Source organism: Coffea eugenioides, chromosome 9, assembly GCF_003713205.1.
Source record: "Coffea eugenioides isolate CCC68of chromosome 9, Ceug_1.0, whole genome shotgun sequence".
Lineage (NCBI taxonomy): Eukaryota > Viridiplantae > Streptophyta > Magnoliopsida > Gentianales > Rubiaceae > Coffea > Coffea eugenioides.
The window spans coordinates 40649505-40661807 of NC_040043.1; the positions used below are offsets into that span (position 1 = coordinate 40649505).

A 12303-nucleotide genomic window follows, 5' to 3' on the forward strand; every position below is an offset into this window, starting at 1 on the left:
TGTGCTCAGCTTGAATTCTAGCCTTGGTTTTTTTTTTTCACAGCAATTCAGATTACCATTATAGACTAAACTCTGATTTTCAAACCTAATTTCCAAATATGTTGTACTTAATAGATATCTTCTCTAGTCAGTGCAAATAAATTTGATTTTCATACTTAGCAATGCATTATACATACAAGAAGAAGAGGAAAAGAATCCTTGTTTGGACAGTCAAAGAAAAATTGCTACGTTTTCCGTGAACACATTTTCCAATCACCTTTTTACCTCACATATATCAAATCGCTACAGTAATTTTTCTACAAAAAATCTAGAAAAATGCAATCCAAACACAAAACTTTTGCGTTGGATCTAGTTGCTCGGACTTGGCTTGTAACTTGCATAACTTTTAGGTTGGATTAGGTCTTGAGACAAAACCATACAATCTAGACAGATATGAAAATAATGAAATGAAGATGGGAGCAACCAAAATGATGAAGGATGTTGTGGTTTATGACTCCACAAAGCAATGGCCAGTATTTGTTAGCCAAGTCGTCCTTGCAGAAAGTAAAGATACAAAACCAAGTTTTATAACTTGGTTGATAAAAAAAAAACCAACAGCAAGCAATGTACATGTATCTGGTCATTGCTACCATTGTCATGGATATCAATAAACTGAAGGATGATTTTGATGAACATCGCTTTTCCTTCGCTAGGAGGGAGAACAACTATGTCAGTCATAAGTTGGCAAAATTTGCTCTGAACTTGAAAGGATGTTTGCTGAATAGAAGTGTGACTTCCCAGTCTGGCTGCTTGAAAGTGTTCATGCAGATTTTAGGAGAGCAGTTGCTCTAATATTGTAATCCTTATTTCAGTAATGAAATGTTGTCATTTTGGAGGGGGAAAAAAGAAGCAATGTACATGTACCTGGTGGCAAAACGTGTATCAATTTTCTGGCTTGTTCGAGCCTTGACTTCTCAGAAGATCTTCTACAGTCAAACAAAACAATTATTTTTCTTTGTTTATTAGTATTTTTTTGTCCTCAAAGCCCATCTTAATTGGTAAGAATATTAGTTATATGATAATGAGATGCTGATTCGACTCTCAAACTCTTCCCTTTTTCTCTTCCCCTTAATGCTTGTACTCTTCTCTAAAACAAAAAAAAAAAAAAAAAATTTCAAGTAGTATTTTTTTTTCTTTTTTTCCCATTTTTTGTGCGCGCATGTTTATTTTTATTTTCATTTTTTTGGGGTGCGCGTACAAGGGAAATTAGAAACCTTATAAGTTCGATCTAGCTGCTCGAACTCGACTCTTAAGTTCACATGATCTATCTGCTTGGACTTGGATTGAAACTCACATAAACAATTAGGGTTGAGTTTGTACTCAAGATTGTAAGTTGTAACTTCAGCTTCAAATTACTATGATCTGGATTTTGGATAGAAGTCTGACAAGCAAGATTCATATGCATGGTGTCTAGCTACAAATGATGGAAGTTAAAAGGTAAGCATCACCAAATTGAAAACGAAGTAAATTTTCATTACAAGTTACAAGCAAGCCATCGTAGCCTTGATAGATAACTGTAGTAGAATTTCCGGAAAGAACATTATTGATTAAAGAAAAAAAAAAGAAGAGAAAGAAACGATGAGTAATAAAGAAGGCAACACGAATCCATATCTCCAAAATTATGCTTGTGATATAATCAAACACGTTTCACCTAATGAGTCATGCTTCCATATTGTTGCACCGGCCTTTGCTTTTGCTTTCTGCGGTAGAAATGAGGTCTAATCAATTCTAAATTGAGTCAGGCCGAAAGATCAGCCCATTAGTTGCCTAACTAAAGAAATGATGGTATTGCTGCACTTGCCCACCAAAAGCTCCACTCTAACAACTCCAATAGGATTTTGACCAAAAAAAAAAAAAAAAAAAACAACTCCAATAGGAGGGTTTTTTTCTTTTGAAACTAAATTTCTTTTCATCTGATTAATGGGGAAATAGAACTACAGATTGTTCCAATAATCAATTGAATAGTTTATTGAAGGTATTTACCTGTTTTCTGAAAATTAGTTTATTAGACATTATATAATGTGTGTTTGGATTGTAAATTATTTGGGATAATTTTGTGAAAAAGTACTGTAGTACTTTTTTGATATGATATATGTGAGATAAAAAGGAGATTGGAAAATGTGTTGATGATTCAAGCAAATCAATATGTGTAAATAAAGTGAAATAATTGACAATCCAAACATCGTTGCCTCAGTTTTCACAAATAGCAATACCATATATATATATTGGGGAAACAAAGGCGGCGATTGCTTTTTTCAGAAACAAGTACTTAAAAAAAGAAAAATTTAGAGTAAGTAAGGGTCAAAAGAAATATATGAATTTAGTAATATTTTCAAAAATTAGAGATCTTGGGTCCAATTTCTTCTCTCTTTTTTTTTCCTCCTTATTTATTAAATCTCTCCCTTCTTTAGTAAAGATAATAAATAAATAAAATAAATTAGTAGTCGTCAATAATAATAATAATAATAATCCTTCCGAGAAAAAGACAATTTTTATTATTGATTAAGAGAAAAAAGGAGAAAAGAGGGAAGGGACACGAGTGAAAATGATTAAAAAAGCATTTTTTTTCTATTAAAAACTAACTCAACGCCGACAAAATTTGGAATCATTGTACTCTCATTGTACCAATTACAACTCTTACCATAAATGAAGGGTCAAAAGCTATATATACGAATTTACCCTTCTCTTCTTCTTTAGTAAAGATAATAATAAATAAATAAAACGAATTCAGTAGTAGTCAAATAATAAAAAAAAATAATCCTTCAAAAATAATTAATAAAAAAAAAAGGGACACCACTCAAAAATGATTTTTTTTTTTTTTTAAAAAAGCGCTATTTTATTTGAAACCTGTACCAATTGCGACTCTTGCCGGACCAACCAAGAATATAGGGGACGTGTAAAGCTTGAGAGAAAAGCGCCAAGCAGAACGAGAAGAAGAAGATGACGACGAAAGAATTCCGCCCTTTCCTCAACCACTATATATATTATGCTCCTGGCCCTATCTACAGTCTCCAGTATTCAACCACGTTTTTTTCTAATAGAAATAATATATACTACTAGCAGTAATATTTTTCAGGTCCAGTAGTATAAATTAGGTGGAGTAGGTGTTTTCTCTCGATTGAACTGCTACTACTGCTACTGGTAGTTGGATGGATTTTGATGGTTTGTTGTTGATTTAAAGTAGTAGCGGCAGTAGCAGTAGCAGTAGAAATAAAAAATTTTTGTTTGATTTTAGAAAAAAAAAGCGACAAAAACTGCAGCCTATCATTCTTTCTTTGTTTGGGTCAAATTCTATGCTTTGTGATAATCAATGGCTGATTTTGAGCCATTACTGTTGCGGAGACGCGACGCCGATGCTGCGGTTGCCGTCGCCGTTGCCGATCTTGGAGAAGACAAGCAAGACGTCGTTGAAGCCGCCAAGGATAACAAAATCACTCCTCCTAGACCTAGAGTCGCTTCCCTCGACGTCTTTCGCGGACTCTCTGTTTTTGTAAGCATTTTCACTCCCGAGCAGTTTCCGGTTTGCCATCTTACTTTTACATTATGACTTCATTTGATTACTTCACTACTATACCGCCAGTATTCTCTTTTTTTTTTTTTTTTTTTTTTGTATTTTTGATTTTTTTTCTTTACTAGAATTACTCTGTTAACAAAATATTGCCTAATTTTCATTTCTTATTGGTCAAACCGCTATAATTTCCGAGCTTTTAACTATAGCTAATTAATACTACTACTGCTAACTAATACAACATGCTTTAAAATTTTTTTCTTTTTTTTTTTCCTTCTCGTTTTCTTATGCAGTGTTGTTTATGCGATAAGCATTAATGACCTTAAAATTGTTTGTGTAATTGGCATTTATGACCTTATAGCACCTTTTTTTTTTGGCACCCTTAATGTTGCTGTTGCTTCTATTTGTCTTATGCTAATTGCTCTAGTTTTTGCTGCATGGCTTTAGGGAAAAAAAATGGAACATTTTACTAATTTTTTGTACCTAATCTGTACTTAAAATGTTTATTTAATCCAAAAGATTACGTGTTTTCTTGTAAATTAGCGCATTTCCATGAAAGCCATAGAGCTCTGTGTGTCAGTTAATTTTATTGCCTATATTTGTTTGCATGTATCTGCTGTTTTCCAGTTGGCAATAATTTTTTTTGCTTACGCAGCTTATGATGCTTGTGGATTATGCTGGCTCCATTTTCCCCATTATAGCTCATTCACCTTGGAATGGTCTACACTTGGCAGATTTTGTGATGCCTTTCTTCCTTTTTGTTGCTGGAGTTTCCCTGGCGATTGTATACAAGGTATACACTTTGTTGCAAAAGAGGTCCAAATTCTACATTGATGGAGTGTATAATTGTTTAAGCATCATGACTGAGGCACAAATCATTGACTTTCACTAAAATTGATTGCATATCCAAAAAGAGGATTTGCTGTACTTGATGTTCCATTAGAAATTGACCAGTTTTATAGTCCCACATAATTGCATCTAATTGGGCTTGCTGCTTTTTGGCTTCATAATTTTAGAAAGTCCCAGACAGAATACGAGCTTCATGGAAGGTAGTTTTAAGGGCATTGAAGCTCTTCTTCCTTGGCATTCTTCTTCAAGGTAATGCTCAAACAATTTCCACCTGTTAGCCCTTAATTTCTTTTATATGTTTTATCCCATGTTCAAATTGGTGCAAGCTTCAATTCCTTGTGCAAACTTAAAGTGCCATCCTCACTTATCAGGAAAGTTTTCGCTATTATTAGAATGCATAAAAACCAAGTATTTGAAACTTTTTAAGAGGATTAGTATTCAGTTTATTGGCAAGTCAAGAATCAGGCTTTTATTTGCATTCCATATGGTTGACAGCTGGTTTGCTATATTATGGTGAATTTGGGGTCATCTGAATTTTGAAATGCTTACATTGCTACTTGGCATCTGGTGTGAAATTGTCTGCTAGAGTGAAACATCACGTTCTTCTTTTATCTACTCTGTTTCTTGCAACATTGTTTCTTATGTGGCTAAATACCCTGTCATTTGGTAATACTTGCTACTTACATTAAAATTTTTTACTCAAACTAAGGAACAAAAGAGGACAACAATGTGGGCCGTGTGTGAGCTGTTCTTCTTGGTACTATGCTACTTCAGTAAAACCGTCTGCAATCAAATTATGAAACGAAAGAGGATGCTGTAAATTATTTTTAAGCCTTCTTGGTAATTGGACCCTACTGATCAACAAAATCTGATATTCACCTTGTTCTTCTGAAAATCATATCTTTAAGTCAGAATGAGGTATATACAGATATCCGAAGAACATAAAAGTGACATACTTTTGAAAGCCGATGTTTATTCTCCCATGTCAAAGTCTTGGATCTTTCTTCTTCATATCTTGTTTGTGCTCTTTAATGCTGGAAGTTCGTAAGAAGGAAAAAAGACACGTTTTGCATGCTGTTGCTGCTAGAAGATTTCACGTTTTTATAGGTTAGTAACTAATATGGCGCTGCTTTGTGTGTATTAGGCGGTTACTTGCATGGAGTAACTTCAATGACATATGGCGTGGACATTGAAAGACTACGAATTCTTGGAATTTTGCAGGTGCCATTTTACTTTCACAGTATTTGGAATTTTGTAGGTGCCATTTTACCTGCACAGTATTTTATTCCTTGCTATTGATTACAACAAAATGACTACACTAGCCTTTTCAAATTAATCATACACAATTCTAGTGGTGATTGGTGTATCCTAAGAGTCATTAAACCACCAGACTATAGCTCTATATTCTACTCTTCTCCCTCGCATCAATGTTCCTCTTACCCCTTGTGAAAAAGTATAGGAAACCATGATTGGGGCAAGCAAGGTAAGGTAGCATGACTTCTCATTATCATTCTATGATGGAAGTATGTTTATCCAGCATTCGCTATCTGATTGAGTCCTGGAACAAAAGAGTTCTTGTTGCAGCTCAATACTTTTTATTTATTTGTTTATTTATTTATTATTTTTTTTTTGGCAAATTTTTCATGTACCATCTTGAGGAAAAGTTTATAACCAATTTTGACCAGTGCAGAGGATAGCTATTGGATACCTTGTAGCAGCTTTGTGTGAGATTTGGCTTCCACGTCGAAGGTGGAGGAAGGAAGGTTTCCCGGGGAATTATCTTTGTCACTGGTAAGGTTTTTTTTCCCTCTTTTTCTTTTTCTTTTTTCTTCCTCTTGTTATTCCCTTTCATAGTCTAAAGTTATGAATTAAACTGATTATATGATACGTTCTCAAAACAAAGAGCTCTGCTCACGGGATTTCATTAGAAAGGGGTTTCATGATAAAATCTTCAAATAGAAGTTGTTAACTTGGTTGCAGAATTGCTCAAAAGAAAAAAAAAAAAAAGCCTTTGTTGCAGAGACTTCTTTTGATGTATAAAATGTTTAAACTTTTGAAATACTTTAGCATGGTAATAAAGGAGCTATTGCACCCTTGTAAACATTGCAAGTTGCTAAATTATGCAAATTTGATAGTCCAATCATAGATTAAGTATATTCATAACGGAAATAAATCCCTATTTAGACTATCCAAAAGGCGAGCACTCATGTTGTGCTAAGCTGCATAAAATTATTAACTATGTATTTATATTATTCAATTTGTGCCAAGTATTCTTTGCGATAATGAGCATTCTTTTAAGTCTTACATTTTTTGGCAAATATTTAGGCCTATGGTTTCACTTGTAGACCATGTAATACATGCAATAGCAGCATGGGTTTTCTTTTATTTCATACATCACTATATCACTTTTCTAAATCATTAATCATTATACCCATGTGGCTACGGGATATACCACATGGTCTGCCACTGAATTCGTAGACCTTTGGTGACTTAATTTTAATGTTGTCCACATGGCTCTCTTTTTCTGTTACAGTTTTTGCGTCCTTGTCTTTTCAGGTTCATTGTGCTCTCACTGGTTGCTGTATACGTAGGATTATTACATGGGTTGTATGTCCCTGATTGGAAATTTATCTCTGCAAATAACGGTGGCATTTATGAGGTAAGAGTGCTTATGATTCTAAAATTTACTTTTACCCATTCACGACTGTCGTTGACAGCTAGACATGATTATTGTGGTACTTTCTGCTTTTTGTAAACCCTAAAAAACCAAGAATTAGGATTTCTAGCCTGTGATTGGTAAATTGATTGGAGAATTCTGTGAATTAGTTGCTGTGCTATGTTCTTCAAAGTTGGAAAATTGGAAATTACATATCAAATGGTATGGTCATTAATACTCGAGTTCAGGGTGAAATCTGCAACTTTTGGGTTGTGCGAACCAAACTAGCTATTTTTAAAATGAAAGTTATTTCTGCTTTTACAATAGTAATATTGACAAACCTATAACTACATAATATCCACTTCGTAGCATTGCAAAATGCAATTTTTTTTTTTTAAACCTATTACAAGTTGCAGAATGTTTTGTCTTATCTTCAGTTTGTCTGTTTTCAAATGTATACAAAGAACTTTGCCTGCTGTATTTACTTTTTAAACAACTGCAGTTGTACATTGAATTATTGATGTTTATGTTTGTTACTCATGTAAGTACAAAATTCTTCATCCTTTTGTAGGTGAAATGTTCTGTAAGAGGTGATCTACAACCTGGTTGTAACTCTGCTGGAATGATTGATCGATATATTCTTGGTATTCAGCATCTGTATAATAAACCTGTATATCGAAATCTGAAGGTATTTCTAGTTGAAAGTTAGTTGTTGTAATGTTCAGATAGCACCATGCAGTTCATCAGTATATATGTGATATTGTTTTTGACAGGAATGCAATACAAACAGTGTGCCTTCTTGGTGCCTTGCACCTTTTGAGCCTGAAGGTATTCTAAGGTAACCTATTGATTACACCAATGAGTCAAAGTGCTTATCGAGTCTTCTTGGTTTCTCATTTCAACCTTTAGCCTTGTACCTCCTCTTCCTATTGCTACTTATTTTGAACAATAGTTGGTTATTTGATTCAGTAAAAGAATAGGTAACAGTAAGATATTCTAAGCTTTGGTTCCTTCACACCAAACCTGTAACATTATTAATTTAGTTAAACCAACATATTCTGCAGCTCAATAACAGCTGCTGTGAGTTGCATTCTTGGACTGCAATCTGGTCATATTCTTGTACACTTTCAGGTGAGTTGCATTCACTTTGCTTTTCCATATGGTCAACATATTTCTCTTATTCTAATCCCCACACCCAATTAGCGTGAAGAAGGCCTTAGTTGTGAACAAAATAGCAATTCTATCATTCAAATCATGACACCCAATGGGTGTGATGAAGATTTTATTTGTAGTAAGAGGATGTGAATAGCAAAGACAAACATGTGGATGTATATCTGTATATTTATGTTTGTACTTGTATTACTTGCTTACTGCACTTGGACCTTTTGCCTGTTGAAGATTCGTTGGACTGCGCTGTAGACAAGAATAATTATGTTAAAAGTAACTGATGAATTAAGTTTACACAGCTGATTATTTTGCATGAGACAGGTGGAATATCACATATCATGTAACTTTATACGTCCTTAAGGGCATACAACTTGTTTTTATGTAAAAGAAATAAGATTGCTGCTATAGTACTTTGATTAATGTTACCACTAATTACTTGTTTATGCATCACTGGCCATGGTCATTGACCGACTAAAGTCATCCTTCAGAGAGGTAATCCAGAAGCCTGCATTATATTTAGGAGTTCTTAGAACTCTAATTAGTTGATCAAGCCAGTTCTGTTGTCATGCCATCTATTTGTGTTTGTATTCTTCTATTTATGTCAGTATCAGAGTGGAGCTAAGGCTAAAAAATTTGTATTACAGGACCATAAGGAGCGGCTATATAACTGGTCCCTGTTGTCATTCTCATTTCTGGCTCTTGGTTTGTTGCTCTCCTTAATAGGTACATTTTATTGATTCTTAGCTACGCCAACATTTGAAAATGCATATTTAAAAGGTCGGGCATTTGCCTTTGTAGCAATAAAATCTTTTGTATTATTGCTAAAAATATAGGTGTTTTCCTTTTACTTTTTGGCTTGTTTACCTGTCAAGAAATGCATTTTCCGTGAAGAGTTTTGTTCCTAATGGATACATTCAAAGAAACAAGTACTGGAGAATGCAGTAGCATAATTGATGTGGTTATCAATTGATTCTTGTGTCAGATTGTTGCCTTTTTTTATTCGAGATTACCCCTCTGGAAGTTTTATATGTTATTGCCAACTAAATGACAATGAATCAGATTTTAGTACTCTGTTTGTTGGCCTTCCAGGTATTCCCTTGAATAAATCCCTGTACACAATAAGTTATTTACTGGTGACATCGGCAACTGCTGGAATTACATTTTGCTTACTCTATGTACTGGTAAGTTTCTGATTGAAATGCTAACTTTCATGTGTCCGTGTACTGTGCTACATTGTTTGTGACTGGTGTGGTCAATAAGAAATTACCCCCCCCCCCTTCCCCATTTAACAGATTTTTTATTCTTCCACTTTAAAACCACTTCATCCAAAGGAAAACACACGATACCTTCATTACCGACCCATCCCAACTTAAAATTCAGATTTAGGGCAAGTATCATTCTAAGTGAACCATGTGTGGAGTCACTACTTTGTACAGTTTAAAATTACGATAAACAATAGAAAAACAGTAGTTCATTTTGGATTAATCTCCCTTGAAGAAAGTTGACTTGCATTTCAATATATCAAAAGAGAAATATCAAATTTGACTTGGCATGCAGGGTACTTATATTAGGCATATTACCATCTGAAACCAGTGAGCCCCATTTTGACCCACTCTTGTCGTGGCCTGTAGCCCTAAGAACCTTTTAGACTCACTTTTCAATTGAATTGACAAAAGTCCATTAAGGAGCTTGTATCTAGTCTTTGAATGTTGTGATGTCATCTCCGGCTCATTGTAGTCTGAACTTGAATTTGATTTTTAATGTTACTATAATTATCCGTCCTGTTTGTAATTATATGAGAATGATTTGTTATTACTGATTACATGCTTTCTTTACTTGAAGGTTGATGTTTGTGGATGGAGGCGCTTAACTTGTGTGTTGGAATGGATGGGAAAGCACTCCCTTAGCATCTTCATCCTTGTAACTTCAAATATTGCTGTAATTATGATTCAAGGGTTTTACTGGAGAGCTCCGGAGAATAACATCGTAAGTCAATAGAATCGACCAACTAAATGACTTAAGAAAAGATTAGCTGATTTGACTAGGGTCTTAGAGATCTTCCTGTTTTCTTCCTTCCTTCGCCAGTCTTTTCTGGTGTTCCTTTTCCTTCTATACAAGCTGCTTGTTAGCTTCTTAGCTTGAAATTCTCGAAGAATTGACCCCCCTTTTTCCTTTTACTGAATCCTCAGGTTCACTGGATCATAACACACGTAGCACACAAATGATTTTTTGCTAACTCTGAAGCCACCAGAACCTCCTTAGCATCAGTCAGATGGGGGTTGCGTTCTTATGATTATGGCTCTCTTAGGGGAAACTTCTGGCATATGTTCTTGGTAGCAGCTGGAGGAGGCTAACAACCAACTATTTTGTAGCAGTATCGTTTTTGACAGTCGAGGATGTGGCGTCGAGTCGATGGCCCTCCATATGGACGGACACCCATATTAATAGGCTGTTGAAACCCGAGCAGTGCATTTTCCTGGAAGCCCCATGTCTTTGCTCAATGTTCAATATCGTCAACAATAGTGTCAAATTATTTGCTTAGGTAAGAAAATCAGGATGAAGGTTTGTCATCTCTTACAGAGTTAGTCCCTCGATTTTGATTGTGTAAATACACCGTTCACAGATGATCAAATGAATTGAGAATACGAAGAGGCACTACGTAGCCACGCAAACAGAAAAATAGCACCAATAAACAGAAAACAGAAAAAGAACGAAACTGACATCGCACCTGAAAGTTAATTTCTTTGGTTACGAAGTTCTAGTCTCGCACTTGCGTGATGTTTTGGCCTAACAGATTCAGTACTTCGTTGTCAAAATTTAGCAGCACTGCTCCTTCTGAAGCTGAAAAAAAAAAAGGAGGAGAGAGATACATGACACTCGAAATTCCGTTTAGATTGCTATTTTTCGGAGTACAATAGGATTTGAAACAGGATTGTTCGAACGGATGAACTAGTTATGAAATCAAACTGCATTGATAGCCTGTGTCCTTGCTCGCTGGGGAGTTAGATTTGCTTCAATTGTTTGTCTCTTTGCTTCAGCTTTTTTCAAATTTGCTTGCTATTTCAAGAGTTTGTTGACCTTCTTGTGGATCAAATGTCACTACCCTTCTCCGTATCATTTACTAAAACAATGATTTTATTATTGCCTATTTTAGGAAAACCATCCATAAGAGTCATCGTTAACCATTGGCCATTAAGGCATAGGGGCATGGTTGGGTAATATGCCAATTTGACCACTATTAGTAGGTAAAATGATTTCTATTACTTCTGAATCCCAAACAATTCGATTAGGCGTTAGTCTACAAGGATTTAAGGTCATTTCTTTAAATCGTTCTCCATTTCTAAGTTCATAGCTTTCACGGTATCATCATCGATATTATCTACCAAATAAAGCCTATTCAGAAAGACTATTTAATTCTCCAAAAAGGACCAATTGAAATCCTCTAATTGTTTTGTTGACCAACGTATTTTTCTTGAGAACCAGTAAATACTTCTGCTATGAAAAAAAAGTTGTGATAAAAAAACGCTCAATTTTTTGTGCTTGTGCTATGGTTAAACGATCCTCTTTGGATAATTCATCTTACTCGAGAATAGCTATAATATCCTGAAATTCTTTATAACATTGTAAAGTTCACTTAACCCTTTGCACAGTTTCATAATGTTCCTCACCAACAATCCGAGATTGAAGCATGGTTGATGTTGCACATAAAGGATCTTGCTATTTTTAGGAGTTTTTATAGAAAAATATATTGTAGCGATTTGATGCATGTGAGGTAAAAAATGATTGAAAAATGTGTTCAAAAAAATATAAATTTTTTATTGTGTATAATTACAATCCAAACAAAGCTAAGCGGGCTAGTAATCTAATCTCATTACGAAGTTCCTTTATTATCCTTGTTCTAATATGTCGCAGTCAACTCCTGTTAACAAAAGCATAATGAAATAGTGTACAAGTGACCCCAAAGTCCCTTTATCATTTTGAGGCCTTCCCAAAATCAAACAAAGCCCAAACAGCTTATTCTTCGTAGTTTTAAAGTAATCAACGAACTCATCGAATTTGAGGTGGTTAGGTAGGAACATATGGA

General features: G+C 34.7%; 1 protein-coding gene across 1 annotated transcript; it reads left to right on the forward strand.

The window, feature by feature from the left end:
- The first annotated feature begins 2920 nt into the window (after positions 1-2920).
- On the forward strand, positions 2921-10970 carry LOC113783039 (heparan-alpha-glucosaminide N-acetyltransferase-like). The gene is made up of 13 exons (XM_027329051.1): positions 2921-3529; positions 4203-4340; positions 4564-4645; positions 5541-5617; positions 6087-6187; positions 6953-7055; positions 7624-7740; positions 7826-7890; positions 8117-8183; positions 8864-8942; positions 9309-9400; positions 10062-10205; positions 10409-10970. The coding sequence occupies exons 1-13, from the start codon at positions 3350-3352 to the stop codon at positions 10442-10444; spliced, it is 1281 nt and encodes a 426-aa protein (XP_027184852.1). The 5' UTR covers positions 2921-3349; the 3' UTR covers positions 10445-10970.
- The last annotated feature ends 1333 nt before the right edge of the window (positions 10971-12303 follow it).